The 21,299-nt window shown below is 44.2% G+C and overlaps 1 protein-coding gene across 1 annotated transcript; it reads right to left on the bottom strand.

Annotated features, from left to right (window-relative positions):
- Positions 1-498: 498 nt before the first annotated feature.
- On the bottom strand, positions 499-14,319 carry PSME3IP1 (proteasome activator subunit 3 interacting protein 1). The gene is made up of 7 exons (XM_082290301.1): positions 14,254-14,319; positions 10,744-10,889; positions 10,475-10,573; positions 8,520-8,643; positions 4,405-4,536; positions 2,371-2,435; positions 499-1,236 (listed from the first exon to the last, which is right to left on the bottom strand). Exons 2-7 carry the CDS (start codon positions 10,871-10,873, stop codon positions 1,019-1,021), a joined length of 768 nt encoding a protein of 255 aa, XP_082146427.1. The 5' UTR covers positions 10,874-10,889; positions 14,254-14,319; the 3' UTR covers positions 499-1,018.
- Positions 14,320-21,299: the final 6,980 nt, after the last annotated feature.

Below are 21,299 nucleotides of genomic sequence, written 5' to 3'. Positions count from 1 at the left end.
TCCAGGTAACTGCCCATTGGTATGCACTTACCAAGTGCTATCTCACAAGTGTAGCACATGAAGCAGGATTGCACAAAGACACTTCCACCCCTGAGAAGCTGAGCTGAGCTGTTCCAACCCTCTGAACTCCCATTAGCTGAGATTGAAAGGATGGGCCCTCAGCCCTACCTCTGGAGTTCTCCAGCTTCTGTACAAAGGAGTTTGGCTGAACAGAGGAATTCCACCCACTCTGGATTCATGCCCTTCAGGACACTGCTACTGAAAAGCTGTATAACTTGTCAAGCTCCCATGCTGGAGCAACAGCCTTTGAGCAGAAAAGCCAACTGCAGTTCCTGTGAACCCACTCAGACCAAGTTTTCCATTACCACCTCTGCTTTTGTGGGAAACTGACCTACACCTCTCCTGGGTGGTGGTTTGAGGGAAGGGCTGGTTGGGTAGAGCAGAAATTGATTAATGGAATGAGAACAATTATGAATGGCACAAGCAGAGATAAAAAAATGCATTCAGAACGTCTTTAATCATGTAACACTAAAACTTCTTTACAGTGTCATGGCAATCTACACTTCACCATCTGCTCAAATTTGGTTCTGCCCCCATTTTTCAAATACAGAATAAAAATGACATTTTAAAACAGAACACATGGCTGCTTCTACAAGACTTCACTGTTCAAGTGATTATTTTTTGCCTGTTAGTCTTGTATAGACTCCTTAAATCAACATAATTCTTTCCATAAGAATTGTAAAAGATAAAGCTCTCTCCTTCATACCCTCAGACCTTTGTTACATGGTTAGGTGTGCCTTCTGCTTTAGGATGGCAGCTTTTCTTCCAGGCTCAGTATGCACCCCAGAAATGGAAAGCTGGGGGTGGGGGGGAAATAATGAGTTACTTTAGGAGTATCTGAGTGTATTAAAGTTGAGAGGTTAGCTAGAAAGATTATATTTGGGGCAGAAGGATGCAACAAGCATCCACCAGGGCTTTGGAAGATATTCTGCACTACATTACACACGGAGGGATTTCGTTATGGACCATCAAAGAAACTGTTGCCACGAAAGACAGAAGAGACAATCTTCCCAGTGGAATTAATAGTGCCTTCGCTGTCCGAGCTGGACTCCGAATCACTGCTCCCCGAGTAGGCGCCCAGGCCAGGCAGGATCCCAATGCACACGGCTGCTGAGGGACAATGCACTGTGGAGCCTCCCACTGAGCTGCTTCCCAAGGGAACACAGGAGGGTTTTTCTGCAAGAGAGAAACCTCAGTCAGAAAAGAGAGTGCAGAAAAGGGCTTTCAATCAATCCAGGAACCACCACGTGTCACTCACCTGCTTTTCCCACATAAGCGGCGGATGATTTCGGGATTTAATTGAAGCATAAGGCAGCTTTATGCTGTAATAAAGCCATTCTGACAGGAAGGACTTGCTACCTCAGGGGATTTTTTTTTCTACTCATCGCTAGTTTAAGCCCAGCTCTATGCTGGCATTACAGATTTTTTATTCTAAAGTTGTCAGTTTGATGCTTGTCAAGTACCAAACCCACTAAACAAGAATAAATGGCTCTGCTTTGAGTAACTGAGGTTTTTTTTTGCAATATAACAGCATAGTTGAGAAAAAGTTTTATTCCATCGTTCTGCTAGCCAACATCTCCCATCTTCCATGGCTAATTAATTATTTCTGCTGTTCTGAAAGTTTACTGAACAGAAGGAGATTCAGGAAGCGCTTTGGGTTGTCGTTACACAATTGCAGCTCACCCGATTTGTGTCAGAGTATCTTGACAGAAAGTCAATTGCAGCCCTGACAGCTAAAGCTGAAACACAACTTAATTTTTATTCTAGTTCCCCACAATTTTCTGAAACAATGGATGGACCAAATCACTTCAGAGCATGAAGCTGAAATGGATGTATACAAATACATCCAATGCTGCTGTGAAGAGGAAGGGGACGATCTGTTCTCCATGTCTCTTACCCACAGAACAAGCATTAGGGTTGAAATGCACCTAAGGAGACTTCCATCAGTTATCAGGTTAAATTCTTTGAGATTAAATCAGTTAAGTGTTAGAATAAACTCTCTAAGGAAGGTGCACAGTCTCTATCTGTGGAGACTTAAGAGGAGCTTAGACAAACATCTGTCAGAACTGGTTTAGGCAGGGGACATCCTGATAACCCACAGAGGTTCCCTGCAGCCCTATTTTCCATGAAGGCTGTCAGCACCCACACTTAGAATTTCCACTGCTTTAAAAGAGAACATGCCAACCAAGGTCTGTGCTGTCTTGCCCAGTGAAGGAACAGGAAGGCAAAACCTCTACGAGATTTAACCCCAAGTCAATCGCTGCTCAGTGACAGACACACATCTTCCCACATGCAGAAGTTGGGACATACCTTGATTCTTTTCGTCATGGTCAGTGTCTAGTTTCAACCTCTTCACACTGTTACCACCATCTGAACTGTGGAAAAAATAAGAAAGTGTCTTAAGTGGTCGTGGCAACCACTTAATTACTGTGAAGTCATTGCTACATCTTTGCCTCAAATGCTGCAGCAAATGCTAGCAAGGTCCCCTGATGACCATCACCACTTCCACTGCCAGTAACTGAGGCTCCTTGGGGAACATGTGGGATCCAAGGAAGCATCAACATCTACACTACAAGTATCATTTGTTAAGCTGGGAAAGGAACACGCCTCATGGAGTCCTAGTCAAACCCCTTGCACAGCAACCCAGAGCTGCCTATTCAGCAGGATGTGCCCCACAGGAGACTGGGAATGACTACCTGAGCTTCAGGCACCCACATGACCACAGCCTGGCACATGTGGATGATTACCATGCTTGCTGGTGCTAACATCCATGGCTTTTCCCTTCCAGGGCTTCCTTCCCCTCCTTCAAGCATCTAGAGAGCCTGTTCTAAAACATCTAGAAATCTTGCACCCAGTGCGCCCAGACAGTTTTATAGCAATTCACACAGCTGCAGTGTCTAGAAAAGTCCTTTTTGGGTCCAAAGTGGCACTGGGAGAAAGGAGCATGGCTTGGACTTCTGACTGTTCGGAGCTTTCATAGCTCTCCCCTGTCACTGCTCAGATTCCCCCCCCCCGCTCCTGCATGTTCCCAATTCTAAGCCATCCACATAAATAAATGTTTCCCAGATTCAGCTGTGATGAACTGATGAAGCATGAGCATTATTATGCATTAACTCTTTTCTGTCCCTATCAGAACACGCAGTACAGATGAAAGGTTACTCTGTGCAGAGAGTTTTTAATGGTAATACATCCTTTACAGGAAATTACAAAGCTCAGGGAGCAGATGTTGAGCTCACACTACACTTGCTTTGGGCCACTTTGCAATAAAAGATAAGATGGCAAAAATAGAAGACTGCAAAGCAAGTCTGCAATGGCACTGACATGTCAGTTAAGATGCTCTCTTTAAACAGATGCCATCTGCAGACTTTAGAAGTACCATTAAGCACATGCCAGCTCCTTTTCTACATCCTACTGGGTTAAGTACTAGTAGTTACAAGACAAAACCAACATTATTGGCTGCTTGTTATCAGCTCAGGGTTTTTCTTCTCTGCCTTCTCAAAACCCAAACTATCACCCAACCCCACAGACATTAGGAGGTGGAAGTGCTCACTTCAGTTTTCAGACACGCAATTACTGCTGTACTGGGAGCTAAACATCACCCTACAAGTTAAGCTTCTAAATTAATCTTGCATTCTCTGAGACAATTCGAACACACTGAATTTTGAGATGTCAGTAATCATTTCAAGTATTAGATGATTCATCTGTGGGAAATAAGTCAGGTCCCACATGCCTGGTTTCTCCATAACCCGTAGCACACCAGCAGCTGTGTTTGCAGGCCAAGATCAAAGCAGCAAACACATCACAAACCCAGCTGCCACCTCCCTGGGGTGGAAAGGGTGTTGATGTATCAGTGCAAACCACTGAGGAACATGGGAAGTTTCTCTGATGTCCTCAGGACCAAACTGCCACACAAAGCTCCTCTCTTGTAACCCCATGCTGCCCTGAGCAGAGATTAAAACAATCCATTTTAAACACAGGTAAAATTGGCTGATAAATTAGGCAACCTGAATGAAACTGCATTTGTGAGGTGACACTGATATCTACAAACAGAGACATAAAATAGATTCCCTCGATCCCCAAGCAGGATTGCCCAAGCCTGGCACTCTAAAATGAAGAGTCTACCCACTTGCTTTACACACGCTTATCTATTTGAATTGCTTCATGTTTTTCCCCACAGTTTGTGAGAGCCTATAGAAACAAGACTGGTCTTTTCTTATACCTTCCCCCTTTTTTCTTTAGGGCTAAGGTTTACACCTCACTCTCTGGAGGCAGTTTTGGCCTGCCTCCCTTTACACTGCTAACTGGGTTCCGTTCCTCATGAATTTATAGAGGTGTGAAACTAACCTTCTGTGTTTCACAGCTCCTGCCAACAGCTTTGCCTGAGAAAATTTGTTCTTGTTTTCCACTGACTTCATGGGCAATTTCTTCTCAGTTTCCTTCTTTGGGTCCATACTGACTCCCACTTTAGTGAGAGTGCTGTGAATTAAGGGTTAAGGATCAACTGGGAAGGAACGGGGAGAACAGACATTTCCTCCCTGATATATTTAGCCAGCTCTGCTGACAGCAGTGACCAAAGTTCATTCACATATTCTATCAAAATAAACTTATTTGTAATGACATTTAGCTGGCACCCTCGGCCAAAAGAGAAGATACTTCACCCTCTGGGGTCAGAGCTCTGTCAGGTATCAGGGCCAGCTCTCCCATCCTGAAGATGTCCAGGCAGCAGCCTGAGAGCTGCTGTTCAGAAGCCAGAAAGGTGTAACACAAGACACCCAGCATCCATAAACATATCCACCATGCTTCCTTTTCCTAAAGGCCTTAGAAAGGCAAAAAAGGTCAGGCTGGACCAAAACGAACAAACCAAACAGGCAATGCAGTACTTCCCCTTCCACGGGGATCAACACATTTGTAATTCAAATTTGCTGCTCCACACTCTAATCCTTACCAGCAAAGCTAAGTAGCAATATGTGCACTCACTTCCACTCCTCGAATCATCTTTTTGCTGAGCCCAGCAGATTTCAGCCTAGCAAGACAGAACAGTTCCATTTTTTTGGGTTTGGTCTTTAGCACTCTACCTTTTCAGCTCGTCTCTCTGTAAGGGCCACAAGGCTGCAACTGCTAGTCCAAGCACCAGCCCCAAGAGGAAGGAGACAGACTGGTTAAGGGGGAATGTGGTCCAAGATTCACCCAAAAAGACTGCAACTGCACAGAAAAGCTGAGTAGATTTAAACAGTGTTAGCAAGGTGGAATGAAGCTGAAACCTATAATGAAGTAGAGAAGCTTAAGCAGGTTTTCAGATGGGATAAGAAGGAGCTGGGTCTGTTTGTTACTAGGGCACACTCTACACACACTGAAGACGTCTCCTTATGACAGCATCTGATAACAATGTCCAGCTGTATCTGATGAAGGGGATCTGTCAAAGACCATGTTTGTAGATGAGATGCCAGGAGAGTCACACAAAATTCTGCAAAAATTTTAACTGCACAGGCAAAGGCAAATTAACCTAGTTTAAAAGCATGTTTATAAAGTCAAATCTAGTATTCTAACAGTTTCTCCTCCGACTACAATTCCACAAACTGGAGTTTCACAGGTGCCCCAGTCACTGCAGACATATATTGGATAGTGAATTTCACATTGATGGCCCATATATTTGAAGCCATAGCTTTTTTCCCCACTGAACATTTACAAATCAAAAACTCTTAGTCTTTGTTTTGAAGTGACACACTCAGTCTCCAATCACTTTACAGTCAGGAACGTTCAGATGCCATTTCTTATTTGATCTTCCTAAGGATAAAGCAGTAACCCAGACTGCTCCTCACTTCAAGAGAAAGTCTTCTCAGCCCAAACCACTGTTCAATTTTATCTATTTGTGAGATGGCACAGGAGTGCCATCCTGTGGCTGTCCAGAGCCATCTGAAAGCTGCTTGCACCGAACACGGTTTGATGTTGCCACACAATTCTTCCACACACTGCAGTGTTCAACTTCCACATTTAGGTCCATTACCTTGTTATATTCTAGGCCTGGCTAAGGAACTCAAAGGCTTTTCTTTTAAAAGATACCAAATTACAGGCTTTAGCTTCCATCCAGGGTGGCATTCTCCTAAAACTCCCCAACTAGAAAGGCACAGCACATTTTTAGTAGGTATTTTATACATCCTGCTGTCATTAGCAAATGTAATGCTATATCCAGCCAAGAAGTGTTCCCTCTGAGGAAGGCAACATTAGAAATAAACCTCTCAATCTTAAATATCAACTGCACTAAACAAGCTGTCCTTCAGTAAAGCCAGCTTCTTGGAGGGGAACTGTTCCTACATTTAGGTAGCAGTGAAGACAAGATGATCTTGTTCGCAAATACTTCTTGGAAATGGCTTAAAAAAAACCTGTAAATCTTTATCTGGACAGTGGGGTCTGGATAGGGTAAGGAACAAATGTAGTTGTTCATGCAGGAGAAAGAAAAATTCCTATTCATCCATGCATATGAATCTCTTATGCTCAAGAGTACATTAAAATATTCCAAGGCATATTTATCCTGAAGATGTGTAATTTTGTGATTGTTCAACCCGAAAAATTAAGGAAAAAAACCCCTCTGTACTTGAATATTATGCAGTTTTTACCATGAAATTCATGCCTCTGGGTAGCTTAAATTAGATGCTATACCAGGAAAAAGAGCAAACAATGAAACCCATTGGGTTGACATTCCTCTTATTAATTTAGAAGAGCACTTAAACAGTACCTATAGATGCAGCACATTTACCTAGTACACAATTTTTTTGTAACAGGTTTTGTTACTGCAGTGATAAACCATTAGTAACAAACTGCAGAAGCAAAAAACACTTTTGCATTTCAGAACACCACCAAAAGTTTCAAACACAAACAATTAATTTTGCTCCGAGGCTGCTTGAAATATTATTGTTAAATAAAAAGAATTTTAAAAAGGAAATTAAATGGGTAACATTTCTGATTTTCGCATGAGATGAGGTGACTACAAAACATTCTCCCTTCCTCTACCCCATCAGCAATAAGTTCTACAGTTTAATTTTTACAGCAAGACTTTGGATTCAGAGCCACCAATATTGCTAAGACTGAGGTAAGATGGCCTGAACATCTTGATCAGGCCATTCAGGGATCTGGGTGTTATGTGGCTAATTCAAGGCAACTCAAGATTCCCTCGGGGCTGGTATGGTTCACCCCAGATGTACGTGACATAACGAGAGCTGTCAGCTGCTCCCACAGCCCAATCTTCCACTGCACAACCCTGGATCAGCCAGCCCCGCAAGCAACCATCACTGAAACTAAATATATCCCATGAATACCCCATTATTAGATCCAGCAAATCAAGAAAATACTCCAAATGCATAAACTAACTGCAGCCTATTTCTGAAGTTAAAAAATTGCATCAGGATTGCTTTTTCATAAACGTATTCCTGAGCTAATTGAGATGCTCTTCACAGGACACACGCTCCAAATAGTAAATCATTGACTAACACAAGGTAAGACCAATCTCTATAGTATCAGCACTATTCAATTTTATTTGCTGACTGGTTTTGGTCACCTCCTTGTGTCCACAAACTCTTTCATTTATACTAAAGCTTCCCTGAGGACTTGTGTCTTGTTCACCCATGACTCAAAAGCAATAGAGACAAAGAAACCATCAGATTCTGCATAGGTTCAGTAAACCTCAAAAAAGCAGTATTTTGATAAGCACAGAAATTCTCAAATCATTCCAACCTCCCTTGACTGGCACTAATTAGAGAGAAAAAACATCCTATATGATTTTCCAGCATATCTTCAAGAAAATTAGGCATTTAACAGCAAAGCCAAACTGTCCTGCTCTTAGTCCTGCCTACAAGTGTGTACTACCCAAAGGAGCCAAGTCTCCATGGGCTTCTCCCAGAAGAAAGTCAGCACATTTGCACAGATGTATTTAATTTCCCATCCTGCAGGTATCAGCAAGGAAGAAAGTATGTAATACTTCAAGAAGAGTAACAGGGAGAGCAATTCAAACATTATTTCAAACAGGTATGTTAAAATCAGGCAATATACAACACCAAAAAAAATTGTATTGTATACAAATACAAAAATTATTATTTAATTTTCCCTAAGAAGACAAAAGGAAAGTATTAGAAATAAGAGGCTGGCTTTTCTTTGTGTTCTCATTCTCTTTTTAGTGATGGTATATCATGACCCCAGTAACAGAAAAAAACCAAACCACAACCAAAGCCCAAAACAATGGAGAGGGGAGAAAGAAAGAAAAATACCAAAAAAGTGGGAATTGAGGGGGGAATATCAAACATTGCAGTGGTCTATCAAAGCTACAATGAAACCATTAAACTTTGAAAGTATATCATTATACACGTTCAGTAAAGTAGTTTTATAAAAAGAATGTCAACTGACAGAACAAACTCCAGCCCACTCTTACCCTCCTCTAGGTAACCACCAGCCATTTTAGTGCAAAGGATATTCTGTATTCATTTAGTTCTTTCAGCTCTTCTTCCCTTCGTTGCTTTTCTAGTAGCTCTTGCTGCCGAGAAACCTCATCAAGGAAATGCGTCTCATCTTCATCTAAGCCTCTTACCATATTTTCTGAATAAAGAAAAAAGAAATTTGTTGTTCTGGTTTCAGACACCAAGTCTAAGTCTGTCTCCTCAGAATGTTCTTCAACCAACCAGTAACTAAAAAAACCACATTACTTCTTCCCTCAGAAATCTTGCCTCAAAATAGGAAGTACATTTTCTAGAGCAAACAATTAGTAGCTAATTAGTTTTAACACCTGTTCAAAAAAAGTAGAAGCAAGACAACTCCTAATGTCCAAATAAAAACAAATTCTTTCTGAACATGCTACCCTACTTTAAGGAAAGTACATGCAGCAGGAAGGTCTTTTATTTCCTGTTCTGCAAATGTTCAGCGTCTCTTGAGCACACAATTTAATTAGAGTGACAATAAACAGTATGTTTTAGAAAGACCAAATCTTGCTGTTTGTAGTCACCATTAGAAATCTTAGCCCAAACATCACCTTTAGTCTTCATTAAAGTTGAATTCCATCTGAGGATTTTTAGGCTTTTACATGAAGTCACCATATTTTTAACCTCCACCCACATAGGCAAGCCCCAGTCACTTTAAGGACATTAAATTATCATTTACACTGATAATTAGCAAGCTTGTGTCTTTGACAGAAAAGCTCTGGATAATCAATTATTATTTGAGGTTACTTTATAAAAGCCAATCCCTGCTCCTTCCAACTCACGCAGAGCTCATTCATAAATCTTTAAACAGTAACTTGTAGCACTCACTGCTACTGCTGAGGGCCCCCTCAGAGAGCAGAAGTAGCGAAACTTGGGACATTTTTTGAAGCAAGTGACATGAATTAATTTTATTTTCTGCCTGCCTCATCTGCAAACTAAGAGGAGCAGCCACTGAGGTCCTTTGAGCTGAGGTTTTATTGAGGTTCCCTCCCAGGCACGCTGCAGTAGGTTTTGCTCTCCAGGTTAGCTGGTATCTAATATTCTGCTGTGGTTGCCTTAAAAGCAGAAGTGGGTTTACTTCTCAGGGCTGCTTCCCATTCCAGTACTTGGTTTACCAAAGCAAAGGTGTTGCAGATCTAATATAACTAGGCAAGAAAAACTATTAATTTAGACAGTTATTAGAATCCCTTCCCATTCAGGCTGACAGCAGTCAGGTTTTGGGTGGCTCCTTGGACAAGAATTGCTTAGTCATGTCACCAAAAATGACTGGGATCAAAAGTTTACTGAAGTTAACTGTAAACTCTCCAGTTGGAAAGAATCCTGTAGGCCCAGTTGGAGACTTTAATGCATTAATGCTGCTATCTGTATTTTCCACTTTTCAAAGGGCTTTTCTATAAAACCAGAAATTCAAACATCAAGAGAAATTAGGTTCCCATTTCATTAGAAGAGTCAAACATCTACTTTTGAAGAATCAAAACAATGTAAATTTACTTCTTCCAAATCATAATCTTAACTCTCAAATCACTTTCAGTCAAATAATTACGGCTTGAAAATGTAATAGCTGCTCTAACAGGATTTCTTTAATTGATTCAAGCAGATGAGTTAAAGCATGAGTTCAATAGTCACAAAACCACAATACACTTCCACTTTTCCATGAATTGCTATCAAGTTTGGTTGGTTTTTGTTTGATTTGATTTGATTTTTCATGCAATATAAGCCTAGTATTCAACGCTTTACAGGAATGCAGCTTTGTAACTGCAAACACCTTTTGAGTTTTGCCCGTGTGCAGTGCTGCCTCAGTATCCAGAACACATTCCTTTAAGAATCCAGGATTTCAATAATACTCTCCTGAAGCCTTTGTTTCCCTCTCAGAGAGGGAGACAAGACACACAGATATGTCCTTTTGTCAGAAGTTGTGCATGCAACACATGCAGTTTGCTGCTGGTGCTTACTGAATTTAAATTGCTCCTCAAACTCCTGCTGCTTCTTTTCTCTCTGTTCCTGGAGCCTTTCATACAACGACCGTGGGTCATATGCCTCCTCTGGGCATTCTGAAAGGAACAAATCAGGATGGGAGACCATACGTTAGAAACACTCCGTTTCTTCATGTAAAAACCTTTTGAAATTATAGAATACAAGCCATTCCTTTTTATTTCTATTTCCCACAAAAGTGAAATATTCTCAGATCTTCTTCCTGTAATTATTAAAATTTATCCCATACCTTTTGGATCCTCAGGTTTTCGGACCTTTTCCCATTCCTCTTGCCTTCTCTTTCGTCGCTCCTCTAGCTCTGCTTCAGATACAAACCTCTTGTTAATCACAAGGTCAGCAGTACCATCTCCTCCATCCATTGTGGAATAGTGTCTCCTAAAAACACAATATGAAAGATATCAGGAGTCTGATTATGCTTTCCAATGAGGGAAACATTACTGAACATCCTGAAAAACAGACCTGCTGCCCTTACAATAACTTCAGTTCTCTAAAGAACACTTCATAGTAAGCACTGAGACACCAACTCACTGTATAACTGCTAAGACTAATAAGCATCATCTATTACTCCTCCTTTACTCTTTTTTCATTATTACATCTTTCCTGCTAGTTGTCTACCTCTGTTTTTCTGAAAGTCGTATTTTAATGGATTTACTTTGCTTAAATAAATATTAAAAATCACCTACACTCCCATTCTTTTATTTCTGTTCTTCCACGTCTCTGTTCGGAAGAGAAATAAAGTGAAAGCAAAACATCAAATCCCAAGTTCTTTTTGCCCAACCTATGAAAATTTGAGAAAGCTTGCCTGTTTTCAGTTGTTGAATGCATGTATTTATAAGTGATTAATAGTGAGATTTCAGAAATTAGCAACTGTTCTGGTTTTGGCTGGGACAGAATTAAACTTCTTAGCAGCTAGTACAGCTCTGTGGTCTGGATTTAGTGTGACAGTAACACTGATAACACTTACAGTTTTAGTTGTTGCTCAGTAATGCTCTAAGTCAGGACTCCTCAGTGTCTCATGCTCTGACAGTGAGGAGCTACACAAGAAGCTGGGAGGGAGCATGGCCAGGACAGCTGTCCCCAACTGGCCAAAGGGATATTCCATAGAACCGTGCCCAGTATATAAACTGGGGGGAGCTGGCTGGGATTTGCTGATCACTCTTCAAGAACAGGCTGGGTACTGGGTGGTGAGCAACTATATTGAGAATCACTTGCTTGTCTTGGGTTTACTCCTCTGTCTCCTCTTCACTGCTGTTACTATTGTTAGTTTATAATCAACACTATTAGTATTAATACTGTATTTATTTTGTTTCCATTATCAAACTGTTCTGATTTCAACCCCTGACATTTATTTCTCCCTGTCCTCCTCCCTGATGAGACAGGGCAGGGAGGGAGCAACTCTGAGGTGCTCAACAGCAACTCATCTCTCCAGCCTCAAAAACCTCCTGCAGCTCCCTGCAGTCGCAGGGACAGCTGAGCTGGGACAGGCTGTGCTCGGGGCTGTCGGGGTTACCTGGAGTTCAACCAGTGAGTGAGAGAGGGAATTCCCCAAGGCTAAAACAGAGCTTGGGTTAGAGAATGAGCAGCACTTCCCCTGAAGAGAGCACAGCCCCTTCCCACACAGTGCAGCCACCCTCTGCTTCAAGATTTCAATACGAGGTGCAGGGTGAAGATGCTCCAAGTAGTCGACTTAACAACGAGACTTGTCTTGACACCCATAAGCCCAGGATGAAACGAACTGCTTCTGTAAGTCTAGGCATCTCCTTTCAGAATTATTCTGGTAGCTCCATGCTATGCAATAAAGCTCTAATGCCTGCTTTTGTTTCAAGCCTGTACATCAAAACTGTACACAGAAGTACAACACGAACACAACCAACAGAACTGTCCATTTAAAGACATACTAACGTAACTTTTTTCTGTTTTATTATCTCCCTGATATAACTGCAGCAAGTGAAGGACTACAGATGACTGCTCACAGTTCTGCCAAGCACTATTAATTTGGGATCTCACCCTGTCTGCATTTCAGCACAGAAGAGATCCCAGAACAGTTGCTCTTCCAAGGAGGAAGGGATGCAGTAGCCCAAATAAGGGAAGAAACCTGTTTATCATCCTTCCTTCATACCACAAGGAATCACTCCTGCAGGCAGTCCGGAAATCCTTACCAAAACTGATACTTTTATGGGCTATCATTTCTAACAAAAAAGAAAAAATTGAGGTCTCAGGAGAAATCTGGGTTAGAGCACTGGACAAATTTTTGTTACAGCAGGATGCATTCTGAAGGTGGGTGTTATCAAAAGAAGTTAAGACAAAAGGATTCTCTTAATAGTAGGCGACAGGAAGGACAGATCTAGGGCTCGTGATTTTCTCTTTTTTTAATTTTTCTTTCTTTCTTTTTTAATATCTAACCAAAAAATCCACCCTAAGACAAGTCCACTTTCCAGACAGCACGGAACACTCGCTCTTTGAGTGTAATTTCTGAAGGTGGTTCAAGCTGGAAACCTACAGAGAAGATAAAAATTGAATCTCACTGCTGAGTACAGGTCCTGATCACAAGGGAGCTTTCCTATCCAAGTGCTTCCTAAACGACATAATTTATTTCTCCACTTGTGTCATCTCAGCCCATATACTTAGGGAGGAAACAAAAGGTTCCAATACAGTGGTGAGAGACAGTAATAAAACCAAACTGAGAAAGAGGGATTCTACAAGAACATAGTATCCTCTGGGGACTAAAGCCTTCAGCAGCAAACCACCTGGATCAGTCAGTTCACTTAGACAGTATATTTTAAGATACATGAAGTGGATTAGGGTTTAATTATGGCCTGAGATGCAGCAATGGTGTTTTCAATACAGTCCTGAAAACTCGTGTCTGATACTGACAACCCCATCTTGGGGCACAGGGATGTGGGAGGAAAAAAACGCATCAAGCAGCATCATACTAAAGTTCGCTTACACTTACAAAGTTTGCTAACTTGTTATATTCTTTGCCCTCTCACATCTGAAGCAAACACACACAAACCAGACCCAACAAAAAACATGTACTTGGCAACTTTCCCCTGTTTATCTGTGTTTTCGTCTGGTGACTGTACTCTAGGGCTATGCTGTCACTGCAAATGACAGAAGTTTGTCACAGCTGCAGACTGCAGGGTTTTATACTACCAGATGGTAACACCCCCAGAATCAAAAAACCTCCCAAACTTTACAGCCCTTGCCACCACCTAGGCTCGAACATGTGTAGAGCAGCGACGGTGTCTTGGGTACCCGTGTGCAGCTTCCAATACATTCAGCCCCCATTAAATAACAAAGATTACTTTACCTACTCATTTCATCAACCCACCATTGAACCAACTCGGGCAGCGCTCCCCGCACCCCCGCAGCACATCAAATACCGCGCTGCGTGCCGAGCCCGGAGCCGCCCCGGAGACGGAGGGCATTAATCGCTCCCCATCAGCTGAACCCGCCCCCGGGCCCCGCTTTCTGCGGTGTCCGCGGAGCTCAATGCGGGGAACCCTCCTGGGCGTGCCGGGCTCGGGCTGCTCCGAGCCCTCACTGCGACCTCTTCTCCCCACCTTCCCTCCAGCCCCTCGTCCCGGGAGCGGCCCCCGGCCCACCGCGCGCGCAGGGCCCAGGCCCGGCCCCCTTCATCCCTGCACCCAAAGGGCCCCGCGGCCCGGCCACGGCCGCTTTCCTCGCCCCCGGGTGCTTTCCCCGGTCCCGCCGCCCCGGGCCCGCCCCCGGCACGTACCGCGGCCCCTCACAGCGAGCGGCACCGCCGGGCCCGCAGCGCCGCCATTGACCCCGCTCCCCTCCGCCGGCCGCCCCGCCCCTTCCGCCCGCCACAGCCAACCGAGAGAGCCCTTCCTTCGGCGGCCCCGCCCCCGCGGCAGCCAATCCCCGCCGCGCTTACGGCAGGCAGAGCGGCGCGCGGAGGGGACGGGGGTTGGCTGACGGGAGGACGTCACGGAGACCCCGAGCCGCGATTGGGCAAAGCTCTCGTGCCGGGGGCGGGGCCGAGGGCGGGGCCGAGGGCGGGGCGGGTCGCCCGGGAGACGGCGGGGGGCGGGGCCGCGGGGCGGGCGGGGCCTGGGCCCGGGGCGGGGCCGCGCCGTGAGTCGCCTCCATCTTTCGGCACAAAGGAGCGGCGGCAGCGCCGGGCCGGGGCCGGTTAGGGGCGGAGGGCGCGCGGTTCGCGGCGGCCCCGCTGCGCTCCCGGCGGGGCTGCGCGGAGCTGAGGTGAGGCAGGGCGGGCGCGGCCCGGCGGGCGGATGCTGCGGAGCTGGGGTGCAGCGGGGCGCGCATTGGGCTCGGGGAAGGGACAGCGCCGGGCTGGGCGCTGGTGGCCCCGGTGCCGGCCGTGCGTTAATGAGTGAAGGCACCGTGCTTACCCCAACCCGCTCTCCGCTTCCCTGGGGGCCGCCGGCGCAGGTGCAGGTTGGGGCGGGGGCCGGGCCAGCGCAGCCCCCCCCGGCCCCAGGCAGCGGCCCGGGGTCCCGTCGGCTCTGGTGGCTGATGCAGCTGCCCCCCAGAGATTGTAGCAACCCCCCGGCTGCCTCTCCGGGGCCACCGGTACCTCTCTTCCCGGGGGGGGCAGCCAGCGCCCAGAGGCGGGTGGCCCAGGTGCAGCCCCCGGGCGGCCAAGGTGCAGCCCCCGGGCTCGCTGAGTTCTCCCGGAGGCCCCGGAGCTGGGCAGAGCTGAGCTCGCGTGTGAGTTGGGAGCTCGCTATAGAAAGCGGCAAACGGTGAATGAAAGGTGGGTTTGGCGAGCTGGGGCGCCCCGAGTCCGGCGCTGCTCAGGGCCGGGAGGGGTTGGAAGTTCCTAACGGCGCCTCCCGGGTGCGGGGAGAGCTCCCGGGTGCTCGTATGACTTGCAAAACAAGGGCTTGGCTATAGCGGTTTTGGTGTGCGAGGGGCAAAATGACATCGAATCGCGGAATCACAAACTCGACGTGCTGCCCTGGCAGCTCGGAAACACGACAGTGTTCTTGAGCCCTTGAATATTGTTACATGAATGTGAGGAGTCAGAATCCTGAAAACTATTTCTCGCTCTCAGTGTAAGAGTATTTACGCAGAGCGAGTTTTCTGTCTTTACAGAGGAGGTATGAAGGTGTGGAACAGGCCACTCGTTTACCTGTATCTTTTGTTTTGCATTCTTAAGCGATAGATTAGGCAGCGGCACCTTTGCTACGGGTTGCGGTAACACCTCGGCTCTGCTCTGTTCTCCCACTTCAGTGCTTATAAAGCAGGATTTTTTTTACTGCTTGTATTACGCCTGTATCGAGCATGAGTTTCTCTTTTAAGCGCTTTGATTCTGTCCTGCTGATCGCTGTTTCTATCTCTCATGCCTTCATTGACCCCCTCTTTTTAGGAACTGCTGTTCTTTTATATGTTCTGCCGTGTAGCAGTAGGTGCAGTGTCCCTTCTGGCCACAATCTTAATGTAGGTCCCAAGAACGACTGTAGTCACCTCACTTTTCATTTTCTGTTTTGTTATTGCAAACTCCCATCCCTGAGGCCAGAGTTCATTTTGGTGCTCAGCTGGTGTTATCAGTTTTTCTCACACAGTGAAACTTTGGTCCATGGAGAAACACAGACATTAGAGCTGCCTTTTCTCTCCTAAATTTATTCAGCCTGCTCTGTTTTCTGAATGCTGGTGTGTTTGGTGGGGTTTTGTTTCATTTTATGTCTGCATCAGTGTCTGTTTTCTTCAATATAGGAGATTTTTTTTTTCTACTTCGCACTAGCTTTGCCTCAGGATTTTTGTTTTTCTGTCCTTTGTCTTGCATTGAATGCATGTATTTGTTTTGGTGTTGTTTTCTCATGGTGGTCCTCAGCTCAGTTCTGCTTTTCTACTAATTTTCTCTACATCCATCACTGCCATGAGGTTATTGTCATGTGGAAGCCTACATCCACTTGTGTACTGTGACTTTCCCTTGTTTACTTCCTGGTATTAAAATTTTTGCTATTTTCTTGCTAAACTATACAGATTTTTAAGTGGTGAATGTTCTCATCACCTATGAGCCATCTGAAATACTCCCTTGCATCTTGTCTCCTCTTGGATTCCTGTGTTTGACTGTGGATTTCCAGAGGACTGTGCATTCTCAAAACTTGTCATATTATTTTAAGAGTCTGTGATGCTGTTAAATGTGGTTTTGTTCTGCATTTATCCAAATGCACAGAATTGATCTGTTCTTTGATCTAAATCTGTCCCATTCTTCTGTAAGCGCTTTTGCCTGTGTCTTTGTTCTCTGCCGAAGTCCACTCAGCAAAAGAGGCCCTTTCTCCTCCTGGCACCCATTCCTCTGTCCCTCCCTTTAGGACATTGCTATTATTGCTTTGTGCCCCAGTCTCTGCTGTTTGTTTCTATTTCTAGGTCTGCTTGAACAGATTGTGAATTTCCCGTGGTGTGTTCTTTTTCAGATGAGTGAAGCACAATTGTAGTTGCATGATCACTTCTTGTCTCTGCCCTTTTCAGCCAGATGTTCTCTTGAGGTTTCTGCTAACTCAAAGTTTTCAGCTGCCCCTGTCCATCACTTGAGTAGGAAGCTCCTCCAGGGTATTTTAGTGCTGTGTTTTGCATTCTGCACAACTCTTGTCATAACTCTTGCTGATGCTGATTGTTTATTAGCTTAGCCTTGCTTGTTTACCCACTCTTACATTGCTGATAGACCTAATCCAGCTTGTCCACCTCCCTTATCAGTTGTGATACCAGTGTGTGCTTGCATGGACATGGGCTTATTGGTTTCCCTAAGGTCTTTAACTTTCCTTTTTATTTACTTTCAGCCTCTTATACGTGGAGTTTGACTGGAATGCTTCGTGGTAGCCACTGTGGTATCCTACTCTGTGGCCTCATAATTTGGTGATCAGTCAGTGGCTCCCTTGTACTCTCACTGGTAGATTATTTTGTGCTTTTCTTAATGTTCTTTTTTCTTCCTCTTGAGGGACATGATGGTTTTCTGCACAACCCTGCAGTGCTCTTCTTTGGTACATTATCTGTTTTCACATAGGAGGTCTTGGCTTGCAATGCATTTCATTTGCTGTGAGTCTAATGGATAGGACTGAAATAGATCACTTATAATATTTTGGTTCCCTCCTATAAAGTAAAACATCTCTCATTTTCTGCCCATCAGGTGGAATCAGAGTCAATTTTCCTCAAGCTTTTTTCTTGTTTGTTAAAATTAAGGAATAACAGAAAGAGATTTAGTAGTGTAAGCAGTAAGTTAGTGATAAAGGCAGTGATTTGTCATGGAACACTTCCTGGCCTGTAACTCTTTAGGTTTCTTCATTCAAATTTCCTTTCATATCATTATCTCCCCTACCTGGCAATGTGCTGTGTTTGGAAATGTTCTCTGCTGGTCATGTAGTTATGTGGTGATATCCTCACAAAGTGGGGCAAGGCTCATCATGTGCACTGTGTGGTTTCCCTCTCAACACAGAGGCAGCAACTTAAAATGCTGTCACCTTGTAGTAAATTGAAGGCCAGCTAATGTCATGATATTTATCCTGTTCTGCTCTGTTATCAATGTGTTGTGTTCAGCATTTCAAACTGCTTTTGTGGGGTTTGTTTCCTCTATTAAACTAATGATTACTCAGTAGACTTTGAATTTATTCATTCATTTTAAAGCAGTGCAGGCAGTGGTTCTTTGCTGGGATTCCTTGTCTTTCAAGTATCTCATGTGCTTTGTATTTCCTTGTGTCCTCACAATATATTTTATTTTCCTGGTCTGTGTGTGGTAACTGTAAAGTTGGCATTGCAGGGCAGTGGCTGTGCCAGCATGACCTTTATTTCCTTTTCTATTCTTCATTATGTTGCTGAGGTCTAATAAAAGTCAAATGTTCACACATGACTCATGAGGTTGCGTGACTGACCAGTGCATCACGATCTCTCTTCAGCAGTGCTTGTAATTACCTGCCCTTGATCTGCCGTTACTGTGACCAAACTTGTGCTTTGGAAGCACAGTTCTGCCACGGGAACTTTGTGTAGTTGGTGGGCTTTGCCCATTCAGTCAGGATGCCTGGCAGTCCAAAGTCTGGGATGAGATTGTTACTCCTTGGTTTTAACGCATGTTTGTTAGATGGAATTCAGTGAGTTGCCGTGATCAGTAACAAGAAATCCATCTTTTTCCTAATAAATATCTCCCCTTGGGGAAGGAGTGGTTTCTGAGTATATGAAACACAATTGTAATTAATATTCTCCCTTTCTAAGGTGCCTTTTTTTTTTTTTTTGTAGAAAATGCTCCCCTTTTGCTCTAAGTATCTGAATATCTTGGTGTTTTGTTAGATGTCTGGAGAAGGACAAGAGTTGAAGACATTTTGATCTGAAGTGTTGGCATGGGTTTTTGGATTGCTGGCTTCAGTGCATGTGCACAAACAGATACAATTACAGCTTGAATCATAGGTTAGAGGGCAGCTGGTGAACTAGGAGGCTGCACTGTTCATGTGTATCTTACACCTTCCTGCAGACAGTGGGACATGCTAGAAAGTCATACTGAAAAAAGGAAATCCAGCATGCTTTTTTTTTTTTATTCTTTTTTTCTAAAAGCAAAGCTGTCTGGCATGGAGCAGGCTTAGAATTGTTCTCCCTGCTTTTAAAAACATTCATCTGATGGTGAATGAAGAATGGTGTCTGTTTGCACTCAAACTCTGGTTAATGTATCAGTCCTGAAATAAAAGATTAAAAAAAAAAAGTTACAATAGGTGAGTTATCCTCTCTTTAGAGCATTACCCCTTTGTAACATTTAGTGAAGGGATGTTTAAATGTAATGATCAAAGTAATTTAATCTTAATTCTCCTGAAATTCCTCAGAAAGTTATTTAGCAGAAGCCCCAGGTGACTGAGACTTTGCATTCCTGGTACTATTACAGGATTTTGAAAGCCTCTTAAATAGTTTTTGAACTTTCTGCCTTTTTTGACTAAACGGGGTGCACAGTCTTGCTTAAACCATATGTAGACTGCCTCGTGAGACACGTACGTGCTCATCTTCCTCCCACTTCTTACCCACCTGTGCTCGTCCGAGCAGTCTCTAGGGCAGTCAGCCCCCTTCCCCTCCTTTGACCAACTTCCCTCTGGGTTTCTTCGTACTGACAGAGGCCCTAAAGCACTGTAAGAAAATACCACAGCTCAGTGGTTGGAGCAGAACACCTGTGAGACCTGGCAGAAGCACTTGTTACACGTGGCTGGCTAATCCACACTGGGATCTCTCGTGCAGTGTGCTTCACTGGGAGACTTGTAGCAGGGCAGAAAGGAAAGGCCCTGAAGGCAGAATCTGAAGAGACAAATGGGGAGAAATGAAGCTGAGTTCTTGTGTGGGTGGGTTTTAATTAAGTGAGATAAGGGGGTTCCAGTGACCTGCCCAGGGCTGTGCATCAGGTATTCTTCAGCCCTGGGAGCCCCAGGTAGTTCAGGAATCACGCTTTCCATGAGTGCTTCCAAGGCAGGTTTGCTAACCTAGTGACCTACATGTTGTATTGGACTCAGATGACAGTCTCTTGAGCAGCTGTCACTGTATCCACTAACAAGAGGAAAGAGAGTTAAAAGGACATTTCCTGCTCTGCCAATACAGTCCTGAACTTTGTCTAACAAGGAGCAGCCAGCTTTCCATGGCTGGCAGAGAAGGCCACAAAGGTGGCTCTCAACTCTGGCCACTGGAAGGTCAGGCCATTCTCTAATGCTGCTTTGATTATCCAGAAATGGAAATGTCTTCAGCCTGTTTCTAGACATTGTCTGCTCTGTGCCCTGCTCACTGAGGCAGTTGTCAGACAGCTGACAATGCAGGCTTCCAGCTGAGGCATCACTGAGTTTTTCAGCAATGCTGTCAAAATGTTACACTGAAAGCAGTTTTTGGACATGTGAATTTTACATGTTCATAACAGCTTAGTCATGCTGTGTAGCTGAGCTTAGTTCTGTGGTCTACAGCTGGAGACTGTTCTGCCTTCTACAGAATAGTTCTGCACCCAGTGTTCCCCAGAAAACAAGCCCAGCTCTGAGTGAGAAAAAACAAAACCACTGAGATTAGTTTAGACAAGAAACAGCCAACCTCTGGGTTGCCACTGTTCTGGTTCAGTTACCTGAAGCTCGTGGTTTGCTGACAAGAATCTGTCCCCGCTTGCAGCACTCCCTCCTTGTAGCATATTCCTGGTTCCCAGAGTGTGATGCCTTGGATGCCCCTGTGTTAGCCCTAATTCTAGTTCCCAATGTGACTGAGCTGGCTAGTCTCTTGACTTGCCTCTCAAAATGTTTTTGTGGTTTATATTTTGCTCATGTACGAGGTGCTTTAAGTATTGCCGTTTACAAGGAGTTGATCTTCACATGACTGAAGAGAACTCTTCCATTGGTTTCTGGATACTGACATAGATAAAGCCTTATCCTTTCTGAAATGGACTATTGTAAATTTTACTAGAAAAAAGCCTTTTTTTTTTTTAAATGGTTTCTTTGCCATTCTACAATTCTGTTTGCTATGCAAAGAGTCACTTTCCTCCCAGCATTGTCTGTTCTGGAATTTCTTGTGGATTTTTTGGGAGACATTTTGGGTTTTTTTGGTGGGGTTTTCTTATTTAATTTTGAATACTGATATCATGAAGGCCTTTGTCAGAATTGTATTGTTGATAACGCCTTTAACTTTCTGGGCAGCAAGGAAGATTAACTTGAATTAATTGAAAGAGTTATTTATAAGCCTCCAAATGAATATCTGTGCCAAAACTTAATAGTGTATAGCTAATCGATTTTATTTCATGTGCTTGTATCCCTGCAGTTTATAGGATTAGTGTTCCTTGCCATCTACAGGGCATTATCTTTA

The sequence above is a fragment of the Coloeus monedula genome, assembly GCF_965178545.1.
Source record: "Coloeus monedula genome assembly, chromosome: 13".
NCBI classification, from domain to species: domain Eukaryota; kingdom Metazoa; phylum Chordata; class Aves; order Passeriformes; family Corvidae; genus Coloeus; species Coloeus monedula.
The sequence above is the reverse complement of the archived record's forward strand: the minus strand, read 5'-3'. Positions and strand labels throughout refer to the sequence as shown.

Bases quoted from the DNA above. Each gene is read 5' to 3' on its own strand.
- PSME3IP1 (XM_082290301.1), bottom strand. From the start codon at position 10,873: ATGGATGGAGGAGATGGTACTGCTGACCTTGTGATTAACAAGAGGTTT. The intron at 10,574-10,743 runs GTATGGGATAAA...TGTTCCTTTCAG, and splicing joins AAAACCTGAGGATCCAAAAG to AATGCCCAGAGGAGGCATAT. The intron at 8,644-10,474 runs GTAAGCACCAGC...TTCTTTATTCAG, and splicing joins TGAGGAGCAATTTAAATTCA to AAAATATGGTAAGAGGCTTA.